We start from the raw sequence: 20,748 nt of genomic DNA, 5'->3' as shown, positions 1-20,748 counted from the left end.
CTACAATCTGCAAGATAGATAAATGTTTCATATGATATATGTTTAATTTATTTTAATTTAACTTAATACAGTGCTGTCAGAGGGTAGATGTTTATTAACAAGTGTTTGTTTAACAAGAGAATATTCATGTTTCTATTGATTTATGAGTTATGTATGTGTTAAATATACAAATAATTTGTCACTTTTTATATTGTGACTGTACAATTTATCACTTGTCTTAAAACACGTGTTCTTTTAAAATTTAAATTTGCGCAAATACATTATTTTCTTCTACTTTAAGAATGACTTTCAGCTTAAAAAACTTTCTCCACTTTTTTGTACTTATGTTTCTGTCCATTTATTGGAAAAAAATTGTCTCGTTCCAAATAAAAGTGTTAGTTGTGAAGTTAGTGTTGATTCCTTGAATTTTTGTTGTTGTTGTTTCTGATTTTTGTTTTTCTGTCAGTATATCTACAGTGGACCACTAGAATTTGCCTACTCTCTAGAACTGGCCAAATGTATTCTATATTTTATATCTTTGATTGATTGAGTGGAAAAGAAAGAAAACAGACAAACTGCATTTGTAGAAAAAAGATAAAGTAAAAGAGAAAAAAAGAAATGTGACATCAAGTAACTATGTTATTTGGAAGTTTCCACTGAAGGCTAGACTGAGCTCCTTGTACCTATATGCGGCAGTAATGATTTCCACTGGGTTTAATTATACCAAGTTTATATGAATTCCGTAATAGAGCCTGAACGGATTCACACAATCATTAACAGAGCTGGAATTTGAACTAGGGAGGTTAATTCTAGGAGCTGCAATCATACCTTGCATCATATCTCAAATTTATGGACAGACTAATTTTATTTCCATCTTAGAACATTATACTAACTATTAGTGCTTGTCTTTTAAATTGTGGCTAAGATTTCTCCTCTTTAGCATTTGCTATTTATCTCAAATGTCACCTCTGTGAAGTTTTCCCTGATCACTTAATTACTTAATGATTTGCCTATTTGATCTTATAGGCATTGATACTTTATGCAACTGTGTTATGTTTTATTTGTTTATTTTTCATCTCTATTCACAGTAAAATCTAGGCGGGGATTTGATTGTCTTAATCAATCTAGTATCTCCAACTATTCAAGGCAGTTTGACAGGGTATTGCTCAGAGAATAATTGTTTAATATATAAAAGATTTATTGCAAAGTGGAAAATGTGTCTGGCAACAGTGTGGAGTATGGACTGCAGCAATAAAGGTGCTAGTAAAAGACCAGTAAGGAAGTTACTTCACATGAAGACTGATGTTTGAAATAGAAGTGTAAGAAGTATGCATTAAAACTAGAATTCTGAAACTGATTGACTTGAATAATCTCTAGATAATTTGGAATAAGAAAGTGCCATTAATATAAGTAAGGTAGAAAATGAAGATCAGATTGAGAAAATTATAAATGGAACTCACGGAGTAATTTAAAATTTGAGATGTGTCTAACAGCAAAATATATGGAGTCAGACTTATCAGATAAATCAGGACCAAAGACAAAGCTTTCAAATAGTGTATGAGTTACCAAAGGTGATAATTAGAAGGAAAAAGTGGTTTAATATGAAACTCTCAAATGCAATTTTAGAGACAGACAAAAATACAAAAGAGATAATAAAAAGAAAACTAGGAAGACATGGTTTTATTAAATTGAGAGGGTAAAGGATATCAAGGGAACAGAGATTATTCAATTATAGAAAGGAATAGCATGATTTTTAAGGTAACACATGGGATTTGATGAACAGTTATCTTCTGATACTGACAAGGTGGTTTTAGAAGAATGCTAAGGTTCTAAGGACCTCAGATGGAAGAAGTAGTAGTGATGATTTCTCTTGGTAATGAAAGGCAAAAAGTAGAGAGGGGAAGAAATGTGCTCTCATCAAGAATAATCTGGAAAAACAAGATTCAACACAAAGGGAATTCATTGCACTCAGTTGAGAGTGATATTATAAACCTAAAGAATGACTTGAGTACCCTTCATGAAAGATTACAGAAATGAGACAGAGCAGTTTGTAGGATCTATATTTTTTCCAGAAGGTTAGAAAATTTGGATAAGGACAAAAAATTAAGTTCCTTCAATGGATAAAATCATGTGTCTGTTTTTATTCAGAATTTTTTTTGCTATTAGATTACTAATTATATTTTTTTATGTTTTTAATTATAAATATGCTGTACAGGGGTGTTACAGTTACATGAGCAAGGTAATGAGTACATTTCCTACTGAGCATTGTTGCCTCCTCCTTTGTTTTCCCCCTACTAGATCTCCCCACCACCACCTCCACAATTAACCCTCCCAAAGTTGTAAAGTTCATTTTCAACATAGTGTTTTATACATCTCATTGTTACAATGGGTCAACCTGTATCCTTTTTTCCCTTCCCCTCCCCAAATTAGAGAAGTGTATGTACAAGATGCAGGGCACCAACATCAAATACAGTGAAGACAGGGCTTGTACCATGGGGGAAGAACATACAAAGCAACAAAAACAATCACATGGTATATTATAAATATGTTAGAAACTACAGCAAGTAAGAAAAAAGGTATTTGTCTCCCTATCTTGGGGTTCATTTCACTTAACATCATCTTATATGGTCGAATTTAAAAAAAAATAGATTTTAGTTGTGCTGGTAGCTTTAGTATAGTCTTCGGGTAAATGCCCAAAAGTGGGATTGCTGGGTCATAGGGGAGTTCTATGTGGAGTCTTTTGAAGAACATTCATACTACTTTCCAAAGTGGTTGAACAAGTTTACATTCCCACCAACAATTCAGTAGGGTTCCCTTCTGTCCACATCCCCTCCAACAACTGTTGTTAGAGAAGTGGTATCTCAATGTTGTTTTGCAGCATTATTTACCATAGCTAAGATATGGAACCAACCCAGATGCCCCTCAGTAGATGAATGGATCAAGAAAATGTGGTATATATACACATTGGAATTCTATGCCTCCATCAGAAAGAATGACATTGCCCCACTTGTTAGGAAATTGAAAGACTTGGAAAAATTATATTAAGTAAAGAAAGCCAGGCCCAAAGAAACATAGGTCCCATGGTTTCCCTTATTTGCAATATCTAGTATATGTCTGAGTCAAGCAGAAAAGGTCAGATAAGATGATGTTAGGTGAAATGAACCTTAAGATAAGGATACAAGTGGTTTTTTTCTTTCTTGCTATTGTTTCTAACATATTTATAAGGTTATTGTTTTGTTGCTTTGTATGTCCCTCCCCCATGGTATAACCCATTTTTACTGTATTTGGTTGGTATAATTTGGGGAGGGGAAGGGAAAAAACAAATTGTTTAAATAGTGATACAGGTTGACCCATTGCAATAATGAGATGTACAAGACACTATGTTGAAAAACGAACTTTACAATTTAGGGAGAGTGGGGAATGGGAGGGCACGGATGGTAAGGGGAAACAAAGGAGCAGGCAGCAATGCTTGATAAGAAATGGACTCATTACCTTGTTCATATAATTGTAACTCCTCTGTACGGTATTTTCACTATAAAAAACTTATTAATAATAAAAAAATCAAAAATAATAAATTTTGAGTTTGACCAGATAAAGCCGATAAAACAGTAAAGACTGAAAATTTAATCTTTATTTAGCATTAATAATATGGCAAGTAGATAGAAGGGAACATTTGGGAACTGTAGCATTCACTCTTTAAATCAAATTTGATTGATTGATGGATGGATTGATTTTTGTGCTGATCCTGGGGCTTGAACTCAGGGCCTGGGTGCTGTCATTAAGCTTTTGTGCTCTAGGCTAGTGCCCTACTGCAGGCACCACGGCACTTTCTGTTTCTTTTGCTGGTTACTTGGAAATACACATGTTATGGACTTTCCTGCCCAGACTAGCTTGGAGCCACAGTCCTCAGATCTCAGCCTCTTGAGTAGTTCAGATTACAGGGGTGAGCCACTGACCCCAGCTTCAAAGTTGTTGTTTTCTTTGTTTTTGTTTTAGTTCATTTTTTTTTTCTTAGCATTCTATTAACAAAACTATTTTCTAGATCTACATGCATTAAGAATTCAAGGTCAGGAGCTGGAGGTGTGGCTCCCATGGTAGAACACCTGCCTAGCAAGTACAAGGCCTGAATTCAATCCTTAGTACTGCCAAAAAAAAAAAAAAATCAAAAGGCCTTTTAAATAATAGAATTTCACATATCTTTTATTTTGAAAAAAACTATATGTAATTCATAAATGCAATGATTTGTCCCAGAGAGTTTATTTTCATTCCTCTGTTTTTGTGGTTAGGGTCTTATTCTTACTAGACAGGTACTCTGTCACTTGAGATACTCCCCAGCCTTTATGCTTTAGTTACTTTTCAGATAAGGTAATTTACTTCTGTCCAGGACTGGCCTCAGACCTCAATCATTTTACCTACTTCTTCTACATAACTGGTAATACCACATGTGTCACTATACTGGCTCTTTTTGCTGTGTGTTTTTATTTTGTTGTTGTTGTTTTGAGTTGGAGAGGTGTGTCTCACTAACTCTTGTCCCAGATAAATTCAAAGATCTTCCTGATTTCTACTACCAGAGTAGCTGGGATTATGTGTACAAGCAACCACACCTAGCAAATATTTTACTTTCTAATCTCTTGCTGTGCTGATAAGGGTGTATTAAGGAAGTTGTAATTTTCATACTTATTTTGGAGATTTTTGCATTTACATTCACATCTGAAGCTTAGTGGATATATGCCTATGTTACCCTTTAAAATGTTCTGATTTGTAAAGTCCTATTGATTACTTATAAGTTCATGATAATGCATATTACAGAAAATATGATAACATAAATCAGTTTAGTAAGCTGCAATTTCTTTAGCATCAACAATTATTTTGATTTATATTTTCTTCTTAGAAGTATTTCCTCTTCATCTCTAAAAATAAAAAAATGAAAATTAAAAGTGGCCATTGTTTCTATCACCTCTTGATTTCCTGAAGATTAATTTAAGTTGCTAAAAAAATCATATTTATTTGAGTGATCTACACGTAAGATTAACTTTAGTTTCCAAGAGGGTCAATGAAGTTAAATGTCCAGTTTGTTTTCATGGCCAAATGGCTTGGCTGGCATGCATCAGTTCTCTTTTTTGGCCCTACATTTCCACATGGTGATAGCTGGAGTTAAGGCATCCAATGTATTTTTATGCCAGAAATCATACTCAGGTCGTCTTTAAGCACTGAAAACTGGCTGCCACTCAGGGGGAATCAATGCACCCTGTTGCACAATTTTCAATCTGCCATTAATGGAAGAATAGCATTAATGGTGTGTTTTGTTACAGGATAGTGCAGAACTCATCACTTCCCTGCTTCACAGTGGAGCAGATATACAGCAGGTTAGATATGGTGGCCTCACGGCCCTCCACATTGCTGTGATAGCTGGCCACCTAGAGGTAAGTCATGCCCTTGTCACCGGTAAAAACATGGATTACTTAGCTCTTTCAATCTCCCTCAGCCTTTCTTTGGAAAAATATTTATTGGTGTATATTAATTGAATAAAATAGTTTCATTGTGATATTTCAGCAAACAAGCATGTGTATGTGTATATATACATATATGTGTATATATGTGTGTATATATGTGTATATGTGTGTATATATATGTGTGTGTGTAATATATATATGTATATGTGTATATCTATATCTATCTATATCTATATCTATCTATATCTATATCTATATCTATATCTATATCTATCTATCTATCTATCTATATATATATATATATAGCATTTTGATCACCAGACTGGTTTTAGAGATTTTGGTTCTGTTATTAGCCACTGAACATGTTCGGTACTTTTGGTAGTAAAACTCAGCTAGATAAATATACTTTTGGTAGTCAGTTCAGTACATTTTTTACAAAAATGTAATTGAACATGAGTTAATATAAAGACAGCTGGACAAAAACAGCTTTACAGTAATTATTTAGAGATTCTGTTCCTGAATAAAGCAGGTCAGTTTCTATAATTTACTATTGTAGCTTTGGGGAAATTAATTGGACTCATAACATCTGTTTTCTTCATTTCAAAAATAATATGTGTGGACAAGGGCTGGATCTCAGAAGTAGAGTTCTTGTCTAGACTATCCAAAGGCCTGAGTGCTATCCCTAGTAAATTTTAGTAGGCCTATTTCCAATGAAGTGGTTAATATATATATATATATTTTTATTTTTATTTATTTATTTTTTTTGGCAGTCGTGGGGCTTGAACTCTGGGCCTGGGCACTGTCCCTGAACTCTTCAGCTCAAGGCTAGCATTCTACCACTTGAGTCACAGTGTCACTTCCTGAAGTGGTCAATATAAAGCACTCCAAAAATATTTTGTACAGATTAAAGACTAAGGAAAAATCATTCACTCATTCATCCTCCTATGTGTTGCTTGACCAAAACATTTATCAAACAAATATGCACCAGATACTGCTGAGAGTGCTGGGTTAGCACTAGTGAGAATGTGAAGCTGAACTTGCATTTTGTGAAGCTTAATTTTAAACAAGACAATAAAGGAAAATATTATATAATATTCGTTGGCAGTGAGTATAAAAATGATAAAATGTTATAAAATGTGCTATTTTACATAAGCTTTATATTGAAGGCTCTGAAAGAAAGTGATTTTGGAACAGAGACCTGGATAAAATGAAAATGACAACAATGAAATAGGGAAGGAATATTTTAGGCTTGAGTTATAGTAAATGCAAAGGCCATGAGGACTGAGAAAGCTAGCTCTCTTGAGGGATATGAATGAACCAAAGCTACTTAGAGTAAAGTGAACTGGAGAAAAAGATGTATAAATGAAGCCAGGTAGAGGGAAAATGAAGTACTTTAAAGTCATTAGATAGCTTTTAATCTTGCTTTAATGTTAATTGTCAAAATATTAATTTCATTGATACTACTTCTGAGACTGTTTGGTTAATTCCACAAATCTTCTTGAAACAGAGATTTTATTGTCAGTTCTAGAATAGATATAAAAGGAAGGCTCTTACATAGTTGATGAGAAAAAGAGCCATATTTGGGATTGTAGTCATTTTACTCAAAATATCACCATTTTCATATGCCCTCTATTGTAATAATAATCCGTAGCTCAACAATGTAAAAAAAATAAGAACTCTTACAAACTTATTATTAACAGCAAACTGTATAAACAAACAGAGCTGTATATAGAAATATACACAAAAACCAATGCATTTGACCAAAATCTTGTCATGGTATTTTTGCTTCTTCTATGTTTTCTAGGAAACAAACTCAACTCTAAATATAAATAAGTTTGCATTCCTTATGAGAAAGTAAAAAATTTCATTAGTTTCACTAAATGAAACAATATCCAGTCCCCTTTCAAAAAAGGAAAAAAAAAAGCCCTGAGGCCAGTGATAAAGTAAATGGAAATGTAATCACTAAAAATCCTTGTGGAAGAACTGATAAAGAAGACATCAAGTTCCCCTGAAAGATACCCAACCTTAACTGCCAGGAAAATGAGAGAGTATGTATCTCAAAGCTAAATCTTTTTTGTCTAATGTTGAGCTAATTATATTTGTGAGTGATAGAATTGGAATGGGACCAAGAGCAAAAAGTTTAAGAGGTTAGACTCTTTATCTCCTCTTCAAATAGCTCTGTTGTCTTGCTTTGTAAGTAGTGGAACAGAGGAAGTACATTGATTCTGCTTGCTTCAAGGCAAACTATTAAAATGATTTCAAATAGGCCTCTACTCTTGTCTTAAATTCCTACATAGGTTTTCCAACTTCTCTCGTTAACTGAGTTATAATGTTCAACGACTTTTATAGTTCATCACTCACTTCATGAAATGGGTTTAGACACATTACCCTTTATTCTCTTCTTACATAATAGATGAATTAAATTACTGATCAAGTAATAAAAGGAAACAGCATCCAAAAGGCTACTGAAAAATCAGCATCTTCAAAATGCAAAAAGTTTTCAAGTATTTCTTTGAGAACAGTTGTTAAATAAAAAAAGAAGACCTGCAATATTTTAATTCTCAAATCCACATTGTGGGGAAAAAGAGAAAAAAAGCTCTAGACATGTTGATTTTCTACTGGTATCCAAATTTTGAAGTGGAAATGCTCATTAATTGTATAGTAACTTCCTCTATCTATGTTTTCCTTTCCTGAGAGCTTTGTTACCCACTGTCAACTGTGGTCTAAAATAAAATATGAAAAAATCTAGAAATGAATAATTCATAATGGGAATCTTTTGTTAACAGCATATTGTTATGTTTGTTCCTCTTTTTTTTTTTTTTTTGGCAGTTGTGGGGCTTGAACTCTGCTTGGGCACTGTCCCTGTGCTCTTCAGCTCAAGGCAAGTGCTCTACCACTTGAGCCACAGAGGCACTTCCAGTTTTCTAGTGTTTTATTGGAGATTTTTTTTTTTTTTTGAGTAGTTTATTGGAAATAAGAGTCTCACGGACTTTCCTGCCCGGGCTGGCTTTGATCTGTGATTCTCAGATCTCAGCCTCCTGAGTAGCTAGGATTATAGGTGTGAGCCACCCGGCTATTGTTTGTTTTAATTTATTATTAGTTTTTATTTGTTGTTTAGACTCTCTTACTGTGCCTAGTGCATCAAATATCATCAATATGTATATGCAGGGAAAAGCAGTAAACATAGATTTCTGTAGAATCCTTAGTTTCAGACATTTCTTAGTGGTCTTAGAACTCACACTCTGAAGATAATGATATGCAACTAGCATTTCATAGAAAAGTGTGGGTTTGCTTTTAATTTGTGGGCATGGCATTGCAAAGAAGGGATTTAAACCATTAATAATAACTGAAATCAAAGTATCAGATAAGGCTATCTACAGAGATGAGAAGCTGTGATAGCCATTGAATTGGAAGCAAATAGCACTTCTAAATTGATAAAAGGAAAACTAGAATATTGCAGGAGCACACCAACCTCAAGAGTTAAACAGTTCTGAGTATTAAATGGTACAGAGTAATTGAGTATAATGGGATAAAGTGTCCGTATAATATTTTTTTATTAGCCAAAACTTCAGCACTTATTTCACTATTTTCTTCCTGACTGGGTTAGAAGAGATAGTGTGTAAATCTGGTGAGTTTCCTTTCAATGGTAATTTCTGTCTTTTATTGCCCACCTTTCTCTGTGAAACAATAGTGATGTTCAGGCTGACAGGCCTTTTGTCTCCACATATCAAATTCAGACCCTCCATTAGTGTCTCAAGTGTGTTTGTCCTCCCATAATTGTGAATTCTATTAAACAATTTTACAATAAAATTTACATTGACTAGGCAGCTGTCTCCTTCAATAATAGAAGAGCATATGTGCTATAGATTCCTAGACATGCTGACTACAATTTTAGACTGATTTAAATTTACTGAGCTTTGAAAAGGAAGAAAGTATTGGTTGTCTTAGGCTCCAATACTTCTCTTGGCCTGATTTATCCATCTATCAATATTCATACATACATTGTTATATGCAAGGCCTAAGATTCATTCAGCAATCAATAAAAGTGCATCAATCCCCCCTCTTCCCTTTGGGTTCTCTGGTGGACATAACTATGATCTTTCAGGCATGGAAAAAGAAAAGTAATAGCTGAAATTTGGTAGTACTTCATCATCCCATGGACATTTGTAAGTTGCTTCTGTGATGAGAGAGCTACTGTTAGCTATCTAACTGAAGGAAACTAAGAATTCTTTAAAAGTTAAATGACTACTATAGGGTCATTCAGACAATAAATAAATGATCTGGATGTTCATCTTACTTTAAATTTGCAGTTGTATGCATTAAAAATACTTGCTAATGACTCTTACATTTATTTCTGCAATAGAGTGTATTCTGAACACACACATATACATACATACACACACAGAGACAGGCATACTTCTGCCTAAATCATGTCCAACAAGCTAAGATTAAAATGGATATTTTACTATCTATCTAAAGTTATGACAGTACTGCATGTACAACTAAAGCAAATACACCATATATAGTTATGCAACTACACCTATAGCATCACAGACACACATGCATCACCAATGTAAAATACTTTTTGTAATCATATAATTCAGTTAAAAAGTTGTTACACTGGCTTTTCATGCAGTAGTATCTAACATTTATTAGGAAACAAATCAATTACCTGTGTAGCTGTAGACATCTGTTTCAACAGCAAATTTAAAACAAACAAACAAAGAAGGCATGTAGTTAAGCCAAAATAGTTTATGTAGAGATTGTAGAATGTCTTAGTTTTAAGAAGAAAAAGGCATATTTACTAAAATACTCCGTGCAGGGGAGAATATTATTTTCATAGTTAAATTTATTCTATCCTACCCTACCTTATCCCATTTTCAGATTGTAAGCACTTATCCAAGCACTGCTTCAGAAATGTTTTCCAGTTATTTTGGAATTCATTTCTTATTTCAAGGAAATGCAACTGATGTTGTTCCAATTCATTCTTAACTAAATCATCTAAATGTTTCAGAAAAGAGTTTTGTTTACCAAGAAGCCTCTGACTCGCTTTACATTATTTCTTTTATAATGGCTTTAGTTTTCTTCTCAAAAGCATAAACAGAAGAATAAAATGTGTTCTCTCTCTCTCTCTGGTTTTCTGTGTGTGTCTGTTTTTCTTTCTTCATGAAGAAGTTTAGGTATTTGTGAGTTTCATAATTAAAAGTAACATGTCTACCCTTATTTGCATGAATACTTTAGTCTCTTGTAAACTTAATTTGGAATCCAATTAGTAAAAATAATACTTGACAATAAATTGATATCTTGGTATCAAACAGAATTGACATTGGCCTCATACAAGATTTTGTGTCCATTTTCTTCAATTGAGGAAAACTGAAGCCTTGAAAAATTGTCACTTTTCCAAGATTACAGCTAACAATTAATAGAACCAAGTGTTTTCGTGCTGTTTAGCCTCAGAGCTCAGTTTTCACACTGCCATTTTTCCAATCCAAACCATAATTTCCAGCCCCTTTGGCAACAATTTAAACTTTGGACACATAGTAATTTAAAAGGTGTCAAGAAAACTGTTTACAGGCTAGTGGCACTAAGTTATTCAAGTGCTTCTTTGCAGAGTCTCATTTAGTCTCTGTTCATTATCGGTATTATTTCTGCTTTACCTTTTGTGTTTGTGTGTGGGCAGTTGTGGTTCCTGGAGCTTGAACTCAGGGCCTGGGCATTGTCTCTGAGATTTTTGCTCAAGACTAATGCTTTAGTAGTCACAGCTTCCTTCTGGCTTTTTGGTGGTTATTGGAGATAAGACATTCACATATTTTTTCTGCCTGGGCTGGCTTTGAATTGTTTTCTTCAGATGGCAGCTTCTTGAGTAGCTAGTATTACAGGTGCTAGCCACCAATGCCCAGCTGTACCCTTTTTAACATCTTTCTTGAAAGAAAACACATAATTTATTTTTTACAATTGGAATTAGGTATTTTTAATACAGTCATATAGTTGGATAATCATCACCACTTCTAACTTAACAATATTATTGTCACTCTGAAAGGAAACCCAATACCCATTAGCTGTCTTATCCATCAACCCACCCCTTACTGTCCAAATCTAGAAAACCACAAATGTACTTTCTAACTCTATATATTTGGCTCTTCTAGAAATTTTGCATTTTGTAATGACTTTGTTTACTTAGTGAACTTTTTCCAGTTTCCAGGTTGATAGATGTTGAACAGTTGTTTTTCGGTACATGCTATTTTTGTAATAAAGGAGCAAAGTGTATTTTCAACTATTCCTCTATTTTTTTAAATTGTAAGTTGACTTTTTTTTCCTGGGGAGGAGGGGGGTCCTAGGACTTGAACTTGGCCTGGGCGCTGTCCCTGAGCTCTTTTTGCTCAAAGCTAGCACTCTGTCACTTTGAGCCACAACACCACTTATGGTTTTCTAGTGGTTAATTGTAGGGAAGAGTCTCAGAGACTTTCCTACTGAAACTGGCTTCATACCACAATCCTCACATCTTAGCCTCCTGAGTAGCTAGGATTACAGGTGTGAGCCATCAGCACTAAGCTGTACATTGATTTCTTTTTTTTGGGGGGGGGGTCCAGCCGTGGGGCCTGAACTCTGGGCCGGGGCGCTATCCTTCTGCTCTTCAGCTCAAGGCTAGCGCTCTACCACTTGAGCCACAGCGCCACTTCCGGCTTTTTTCTTTTTGCTTATGTGGTGCTGAGGAATTGAACCCAGGGCCTCAGGCATGCAAGGCAAGCACTCTACCACTGAGCCACCTTCCCAGCCCCTGTACATTGATTTTTGAACACCTCTTCCATTCAAACTTGAGGCTTCCAAACAGTATTTGCAAGTATAATCATATGCCTACTGAATTATCAAAGTAGGAATATCCCCATTAAAAAAAACTAAGCAGGGCCTGTTCCTGAATGGGCATGATACCTGTGGATACCGGTGAAGTCCCTTTACAGATAACGATTCCCCTATTACATGCCTACTCTTTGGATTCTGTATGTGTGTGTGTGTGTGTGTGTGAGTGTGTGTGTGTGTGTGTGTGTGTGTGTGATATGGGGGTTATGGGTTTAGGTGTGTAATGTGTATTTTAATTTTGAGTCTTGAATTCAGAGCCTGGGTGCTGTCCCTGAGCTTTTGTGCACAAGGCTAGTACTCTACCACTTTGAGCCACAGCATCATTTTGGTAGTTAATTGGACATAAGAATTTCATGAATTTTACTGCTCAGGCTGACTTTGAACCAAGATCTTCAGATCTCAGCCTTCTGACTAGCTAGAACTATTGGTGCACATCTCATTCTTTAGATTCTTAAACAATTATAAATACTAAGGCATCTCTGTAAAACTACAAAGTTTCTTAATGCTTAAAATTAGTTCTTCACATGTAAAAGCCAGCAGTCAGTTCCTGTCTTAAGGCCTTGGCTAACTGAAGCACAAACCATTAAATAGCAACCTAAGACCACTAGAATCTCTTGTCCTACCTTATATCTTCCCTAAAACCAACATTTAAAAAAATTTCCCAGGTGACACATTAACATATTCAAATTTAATAGGTACTACCCTAAAGGTTCTTTGGATAAACTAAATTTAAAAGAGATATCTGAGTGCATAGCTCAGAAATATAGAATAAATGAGTGATTACAAAGAAATAATTTTCATTTGCTTTATAATTTCATTGGTGGCTGATGTTGATTTGGGTATTTTAGTAGCCATTAAAGAAATCCACTCAGGACTCTATAAAGAGCCTAGGATCACAGTCCCTCTCCTTGTGTATAATATATGCCTACTGCTGGACAGTAGGTCCGACATACATATTAGCTTTCTTTTTCTATCTTTACTACAAAATTCATAGGAGAAGTGTTTAAAATAAGAAGAGTTTTAAAATGCACTCAGTGGTCATGCCTGTAATCACATGAGAGGCATTGGTAATAGATTTAGGGTTTGAAGAGGTCCACACCAGAAACGTGAGACCGTTGAAAATATAACTAGTGCAAAGGTGTTGAGAAACATTGGAACTGGTAGAGCAGTTGCCCCTGAGTTCAAACTCCAGTATTCCACCCCCCCAGTACATAAAACAAAATAAGAAGGATGCTCAAAATGTAATGGGACAAGAACATATTTATAATATTAATAACATTGAAAATAACTGAAGTGCCAGGTATAGTTGGCTTATGCTTAAAAATCTAGCTACTCAGGAGCCTGAGATCTTAGAATAGCAGTTTGAACACAGCCCTGGTAGGAAAGTCTGTGAGACTCTTATCTTCAGTTACTCACCAAAAAGCTGAAAATGGAGGTATGGCTCAAGTGGTAGAGCAACATCCTTGACCAAAATTGCTAAAGAACAGTGCCCAAGCTCTGAATTTATGCCCCAGTACTGCCCTCTTTCCTCCAACAAGATGAGCCAAGGTTTTGAATTGACATATACAAATGGCTAAGCAACACATGAAATATGTTTATCTTAAATCATTAGAAAAATAAATATCAAAGCCACAGTGAAATATTGCTTTACAGTCAGTAAAATACAATAAAAAGATAAGAGCAAGAGTTAGGAGGATCTGGAATCCTCATGTATTGCCAATGGGAATGCAAAATGATACTGCTGCTTTCAGAAAACAACACAGCAGCAATCGTTTACACAATCCATATGCTTTAATAATTCTTTTTGTAATATAGGAAAACGGTCTGGAAATGAAAATGAAAGATTAAAGCATAGGAAGACATTTTGATTTGCTGATTCTGGATAAGAGATAGAAGGTTTTATTGTAAAGAATGAACTTTTTACCAGAACTAACTTTATGCCCTTTAAAATTTACTGTATATATGATATAATTTATGGATTTACTGTGCATCATACTCTCTTGAAAAATTCTAACTCTTCCTGATGCCTACAAAGGTGTATCTGTGCATATTTGTGCGTGTTTATAAAGAAGATTATAAACAGGAAGGTAAGGATGGGAGGGATGGGAGGGAGTATAAGTTGAGGGGTGACATTGACTCAAAGGCCTTGTACTCATAACCTGACTTATGGAATTATAACCCCTTTGTACAACTATTAATAAGAATATTGTAAAAGTTAAAAAAAAGCAAAAAGGTAATAGCTTTAAAGGTCCTCATTTTTTAAAACACGCAGTCAATAGAAGACTCAGTTTTCCACCATTAGATGTATAGCCAGAAGACATGAAAACTTGTGCATGAATACTTAGAACAACATTATTCATAATAAACAGAGGAGACTGATGAATGAATGAGAAGAATTTTGTTTAGCTATCCCGGAGCACATTATTCAACAATAAAACGAATGAAATTATGATATGTGCTCTGACATGAATTGAGTGAAGGCTGCCTTGGTAGCAGATGTGGGAATGAATTTCCTATCTTGGATATCTGTAATCATTCATGAATGATTCTCCTATGTGTACCTGGGACAAAAGTTATGTGAAGTTTACATTTCTATAGGTCTTACCAAGAGCCTGCCAACTACTGAATTTAATTACACTTTTACCATGTGATGAGTACTTATTTCTCTTTATGTAAGCTATCATTCTTTATTAACAGTGATCATAATATTTTATTTTATTTAGTGGAAATCAAGCTTTTTCTTTCTTATGAATTATTGAGCTTTTCCTTATCCTACTATCTTTTGACTTTTATCACATTTACTTACTGACTTATTTTTTATATTGAAAAATTTAGAATATAACATATTTATCATATCTTGAAAGTTTTCTTTCAATTTTAGTATTTTGGATAAATATTTTCAATTTTATACTAATGATACATGACTAGATTTACAGGAATTTTGTTTCATTTATTTGTTTTGTGATTTATCTTAAAAAGACCAACTTCAAGACTTAGTATTAAAAAGAAAAACACAAATAGTATTTTTTCTTTTTTTAAAATGAGTTTGTATTGGGGTTTGAACTTAAAGTCTGTCTACTGGTTGCTTAGCCTTTCCCCTCAAGGCTTGTATTCTATCACTTGAGCCACTCCTTCACTTCTGGTTTCTTTACTGGTTAATTGGAGATAAGTTTCTTTTCTGTCTTGGCTGGCTTTGAACCCTGATCCTCAGGTTGCAATCTCCTGAGCAACTAGGATCACAGACATGAGCCATGGCCCAGCTTATGTCAACTAGCTTAAATTAATTTTCCCCCTTGTTTATAGATTATATTTATATATGAAATATCTTTTTGGTATAAGATTGAAATGAAAAGTTGTATTCTTTCCTCAGAAGGCTAGTCAATATTTATTGAATATTCCACATTTCCTCACTGATTCTTATCAGGCATTTATGCTTTTAATAAATATAATTAGGATTGTGTTTCCTAATTTGTTGTGGTATGTATTTAGGAAATTTATTGAGGTTGAATTTCAAATTTTATAAACCATTCAATTTTTTGATTGGTGTTATTGTTTTAGTTTTTTTACATGATTTTTTAATGTCTTTTGTTCACAATTACATTTCCCATAAGTGTTGATTGTTTTGGGTCCGTTCTGATAAACACTTTTGGTTCTTGCTTTCCTAACTACATTGACTGACATTTCCCAAATAATTATCGTTCTTCAGATGAGTCATCATTTTCCTCTTGGAATGAAGTTCATTTAGAAATAGTATATAATTCTCTTACTTTGTTGTTGCACTTGGTTAGCTAATATTAATAAGTGAAGTTGAACTATTTTATTAGTAATATGATGTCAGTTTTCTGAGACTGACACAGGCTTGGTAGTTTAAAAAACAGAAATTACTTTCTTATGGTTCTGGAGGCTGGAAATACAAAATCAAGATAAGAGTAAGGTTGGTGTCTTGAAAGGCCTATTACTTTGGTTTACATATGTAACTCCTTTGCTGCATGTTCTCCTATCTTGGTCTCTATGTCCTATTCTCCTCCATTTATCAATCAAATCAAGTTATCAGTTATACTGGATTGACTTTACCTCAAACAAATTATTTAGAGACAAGAATCCCTAAATGTAGTCAATTTTTTTGTATACTTGTATACTTGTAGGGTTTAGGGGTATAAAATGTTAATATACAAATTTGAGGAGGAAGTATTTTATAAAGTTTATAAAAATTACTCTTGTCATATTTTATAACAATTGCTACACTGGATGTGTAAAACTTTGGAATCTCATTCTCTTTCTCCTTCTTGCCCTTTCTCTCAGACTGTGGTATATAGTAGTATTACCATGGTCCTGATAAATCTTTGAAAATTTTGTATGCAGAAGAACAAATTTGAAATTGATTGCATAAGAGCAAAATGAACATACTGGGTTGCTATAATTCAAACATGCACAGCATGGACCATATAATAATAGTCACTACACATCATAATAAACAATTATTTAAACGTTACTACTAATTCTAATTAAAGATAAATAGATATTCCAATTACCATTCACTCATATTAACTTTAGAGACTTCCATACTTGCTTTAGTGACTTTGACTAGTCATTCACAGTTTAATGATCTACCAGCACATCAAATGGTTAAGTTTCACATATGAAACCTTTGCTACACACATAGTCTTAAATAACTAAGACCCAACTTAGGAGCACACTACATCTTTTGTGATATTAGAAGTAGTTTTCTCATAAGTTGAAACCAGAAACTTTGTATCCTTCATTACTGAATAAACTCTGTGTTACATCTTCTACTATATTAAGGAAGCACTTTCTTACTATCTAGGCTTTTGGTCTGGAGACTGAGACAAGATAATAGACCATAATTCATCATCAGTTATTTTATAGTCTTAGAGGCAATGTCCTAGGCATGTATCAAGTGTAAGGATTGAAGTAAGATTACACTAGCTTATTTTTTTCTACTCAGACATTTTCCATAGATTCTATTAGCTATTATTAAACATTAAATATTGCTTTGGGGTTGAGGTTGAAGGACAAAAGCAAGAAAAGCTTTATAGGGTAATAAAAATGTAGATGAGCCATTCATCAACTTGCTGCTCTGGAAACTGATAAAAGAAACACTACTGAGAAATTAGATTCAAAGATTATTGCTAATCAAATCAACCTGAAATGAGAACTCCCTTTGTTACTCTTTATGTTTAGTGTGAATTTGAATTTTGAATTTGCCTTTCTATGCCAACCTTTCTGTGTGCTGAACTTGATTCTAACTTTCTAGGTCATATATGTATGTATGTATATGTACATACATACATACATATACATATCTACATACATGTATATAGGTATATATGTATATATGGTATGTAGAGTATATTTATATAATATATGTACCATGTATATGTGTACATATGCATACATGTATACTATATATATGGATAATGTTATGAAGTAAATCAGCAAAACAGAAAGGTTTTTATGTACTTTTAGCTGTTGAAAGAAACAACTAAATCCGTGACCTCATCTAAACTTCACTATCTTTTCTTATGTCATACTTCCTCCTAGGAAATTGATATTTGAGTCATGAGTAATGGTGTTTATAGTTTGCTGGAATCACTCCCTTAGAATTTCAGAGGCTCTGTGCTAATGTTTAAGAAGAGCACAGGCTCTTTTTGCCCTCTATTAGGAATCCACTGCAATATCACTATTCTACTCACTACCTGACCTTTGAGATAACAGTAAAATAGGGGCCAATTTCTCTCAGGGGTGATTTGTTATGGGATGGTATTTGGGAAATAGATAATTAAATACTGTGATCATCTCCTATAAACATTGTGTGGTTTGTTCTCTTGGATAGCTCCCTTAGGTAAATCTCAAAAGTCCTTTAGAAACTTCTTGAGGTTGAGGTAGAGAGAAAAGCTGAAACCCCTAAGTCTAGCTTTTAGCAGCTATCCTTTCTCACAACGTATGTCTTCAGAGTTCTTGCTCAAAAGCATTTGACATTTCTTCTTATCATATTTGAGACCATTTAAAGACTACAGATTACTGCAGATAAAGGAAACCATGGAGCCTATGTTTCTTTGGGCCTGGCTTACTTCAGTTAAAATGTTTTTCCAAGTCTTTCCATTTCCTAACAAATGGGGCAATGTCATTCTTTCTGATGGAGGCATAGAATTCCATTGTGTTTATATACCACATTTTCTTGATCCATTCATCTACTGAGGGGCATCTGGGTTGGTTCCATATCTTACCTATAGTAAATAATGCTGCAATAAACATAGTGGTGCTGGTAGCTTTAGTATGGCCTTGTTTGTGATCATTTGGGTAAATGCCCAAAAGTGGGATTACTGGGTCATAGGGGAGTTTATGTGGAGTCTTTTGAGGAACATCCATACTGCTTTCCAAAGTGGTTGAACAAGTTTACACTCCCACCAACAATGCAGTAGGATTCTCTTTTGACCATATCCCCTTCAGCATTTGTTGTTATTTTGATTTGTTGTTATATTTCTTGATTGTAGCCATTCTAACTGGGGTGCAGTAGAATCTCAATGTTGTTTTGATTTGCACTTCCTTTATGGCTAGAGAAGTTGAGTATTTCTTCATGTATCTAGGACAAGCAGTAAAGATCAAAAGCTATGTACATATGAACATATAAGATGATGCTAAGTGAAATGAACCCTAAAATAGGGACACAAGAAGTTTTATCTTTCTTACTGTTGTTTTTAATGTACCTATAATGTACTATGTTAGTTTTTGTTTCTTTTGTATGTTCTTCCCCCGTGGTATAACCACTGTTTTCATTGTAGTTAATTCTGGTGTCCTACATCTTGTATATACATTTTTCTAATTTGGGGAGGGGAAGCAAAATAACAAAATGCTGAAATAAGGATACAGGTTGACTCGTTGTAATAATGAGATGTACAAGACACTATGTTGAAAATGAACTTAACAAATGCTAGGGGGAGAGTGGAGGGAAAAGTTGAGAAAGTGGAGAATGGTAGGGGAAAAACAAAGGAGGGGGTAACAATGCTTGATAGAAATGTACTCATTACCTTACTCATGTAACTGTAACTCCTCTGTACAGAATCTTTACTATATATATATATTAAAAAAAGACTACAAGCCGGGCGCTGGTGGCTCACGCCTATACTCCTAGCTACTCAGGAAGCTGAGATCTGATTATCAAGGTTCAAAGCCAGACTGGGAAGGAAAGTTCTTGAAACCCTTATCTCCAATAAACCACCAGAAAACTGGAAGTGGCACTGTAGCTCAAGTGGCAGAGTGCTAGCCTTGAGCTGAAGAACTGAGGGACAGAGCTCAGGCCCAGAGTTCAAGCCCCTTGACCAAAAAAAAAAAAAAAAAAGAGACTAGAGATCGTCCTTTTAAAGAAGGCACACAAAGCTTTTCAGAGTTAGTCTGAAAGCAATTTACTGTAACCCCTTATAACATCTTTAAACTTATTTATTCCACCCTACTACCTTTCTTCCCTTGCCTTGAAGAAGATCATGAGCTGCTATCTCTCTTAGCCCTAGATTGAACTGTTCAATAATCATACTAGATCTACACACATGAACTTGTCCTGATAAAAGTTCGAGTTATTCTCAAAGGTTCCTCTTGAAATTATATATATTGAATTATCTCAGACACTTTAAAAGTTTCTCATTGAATAGAATAAAAGGCAATTGATTAAAATAATTGTCCAGAGGTATGGAAAATGCTTATTTTCTCTTTTATTGACACTATCTTTCTTTCTGGAATTTTTTCAATAATACTGTGAGTTGTAAGGCCTAAGCATAAAATATTTACAGTCAATTTTATCCTAAAGACTCTTGAAATTTATTGGCCTTAATAAAGCATGATTTGGGTAAAGACTCATCTCTTACAAACAAACTTAAGGATTCCCTCATACAACAAATGCTTTTGCATTCAGGAATCCTTACAGTGTTCACTTTGAAAAATGTGTTCTAAACTAATAGCTTCTCGAATAAATGCTCTATTCTTTTATTACACTATAGTGTCTTTATGATTTGCCTGTACTATGTATGTATTCTCAAATCTCATTTTCTTTAAAAAGCCACATGTGTAAATGTGCTAGATTGTTCTACCTTGAAATCTTTTCATTCTCTAATTAACTGAAATATTTTAGTCACCTCATTTTAAATTTTAGGTTATTGTAAAGATGCTGTACAGAAGGGTAACATTTACTTAAGGAAGGTAATGAGTGCATTTCTTGTTGAACATTTGTTTTTTTTTTCCTACTATCCCTTCCTTTCCCCACCTCCTCCACCTCCTCCCATCCCAAAGTTGTAAAGATGATCTCCAACATAGTGTCTTGTGAATATCATTGGTACAATGTTAGCCACCACTTTTTTTAATGTTTTTTTATTGTGAAAATACTGTATAGAGAGGTTACAATTACATGAGCAAGGTAATGAGTACATTTCTTATCAAGTATTGTTGC

General features: G+C 34.2%; 1 protein-coding gene across 1 annotated transcript in view; it reads left to right on the top strand.

Moving 5' to 3' along the window:
- The window catches only part of LOC122109216 (serine/threonine-protein kinase TNNI3K), a 276,701-nt gene that overhangs the window by 26,230 nt on the left and 229,723 nt on the right, over nt 1-20,748 (top strand). The window contains exon 5 of the mRNA XM_042681475.1: nt 5,292-5,402. Within this exon, the coding sequence (XP_042537409.1) occupies nt 5,292-5,402 (111 nt within the window). The remainder of the gene's footprint in view (nt 1-5,291; nt 5,403-20,748) is intronic.

Source organism: Dipodomys spectabilis, unplaced genomic scaffold, assembly GCF_019054845.1.
Source record: "Dipodomys spectabilis isolate Male_0828 unplaced genomic scaffold, ASM1905484v1 ptg000002l, whole genome shotgun sequence".
Lineage (NCBI taxonomy): Eukaryota > Metazoa > Chordata > Mammalia > Rodentia > Heteromyidae > Dipodomys > Dipodomys spectabilis.
The sequence above is the reverse complement of the archived record's forward strand: the minus strand, read 5'-3'. Positions and strand labels throughout refer to the sequence as shown.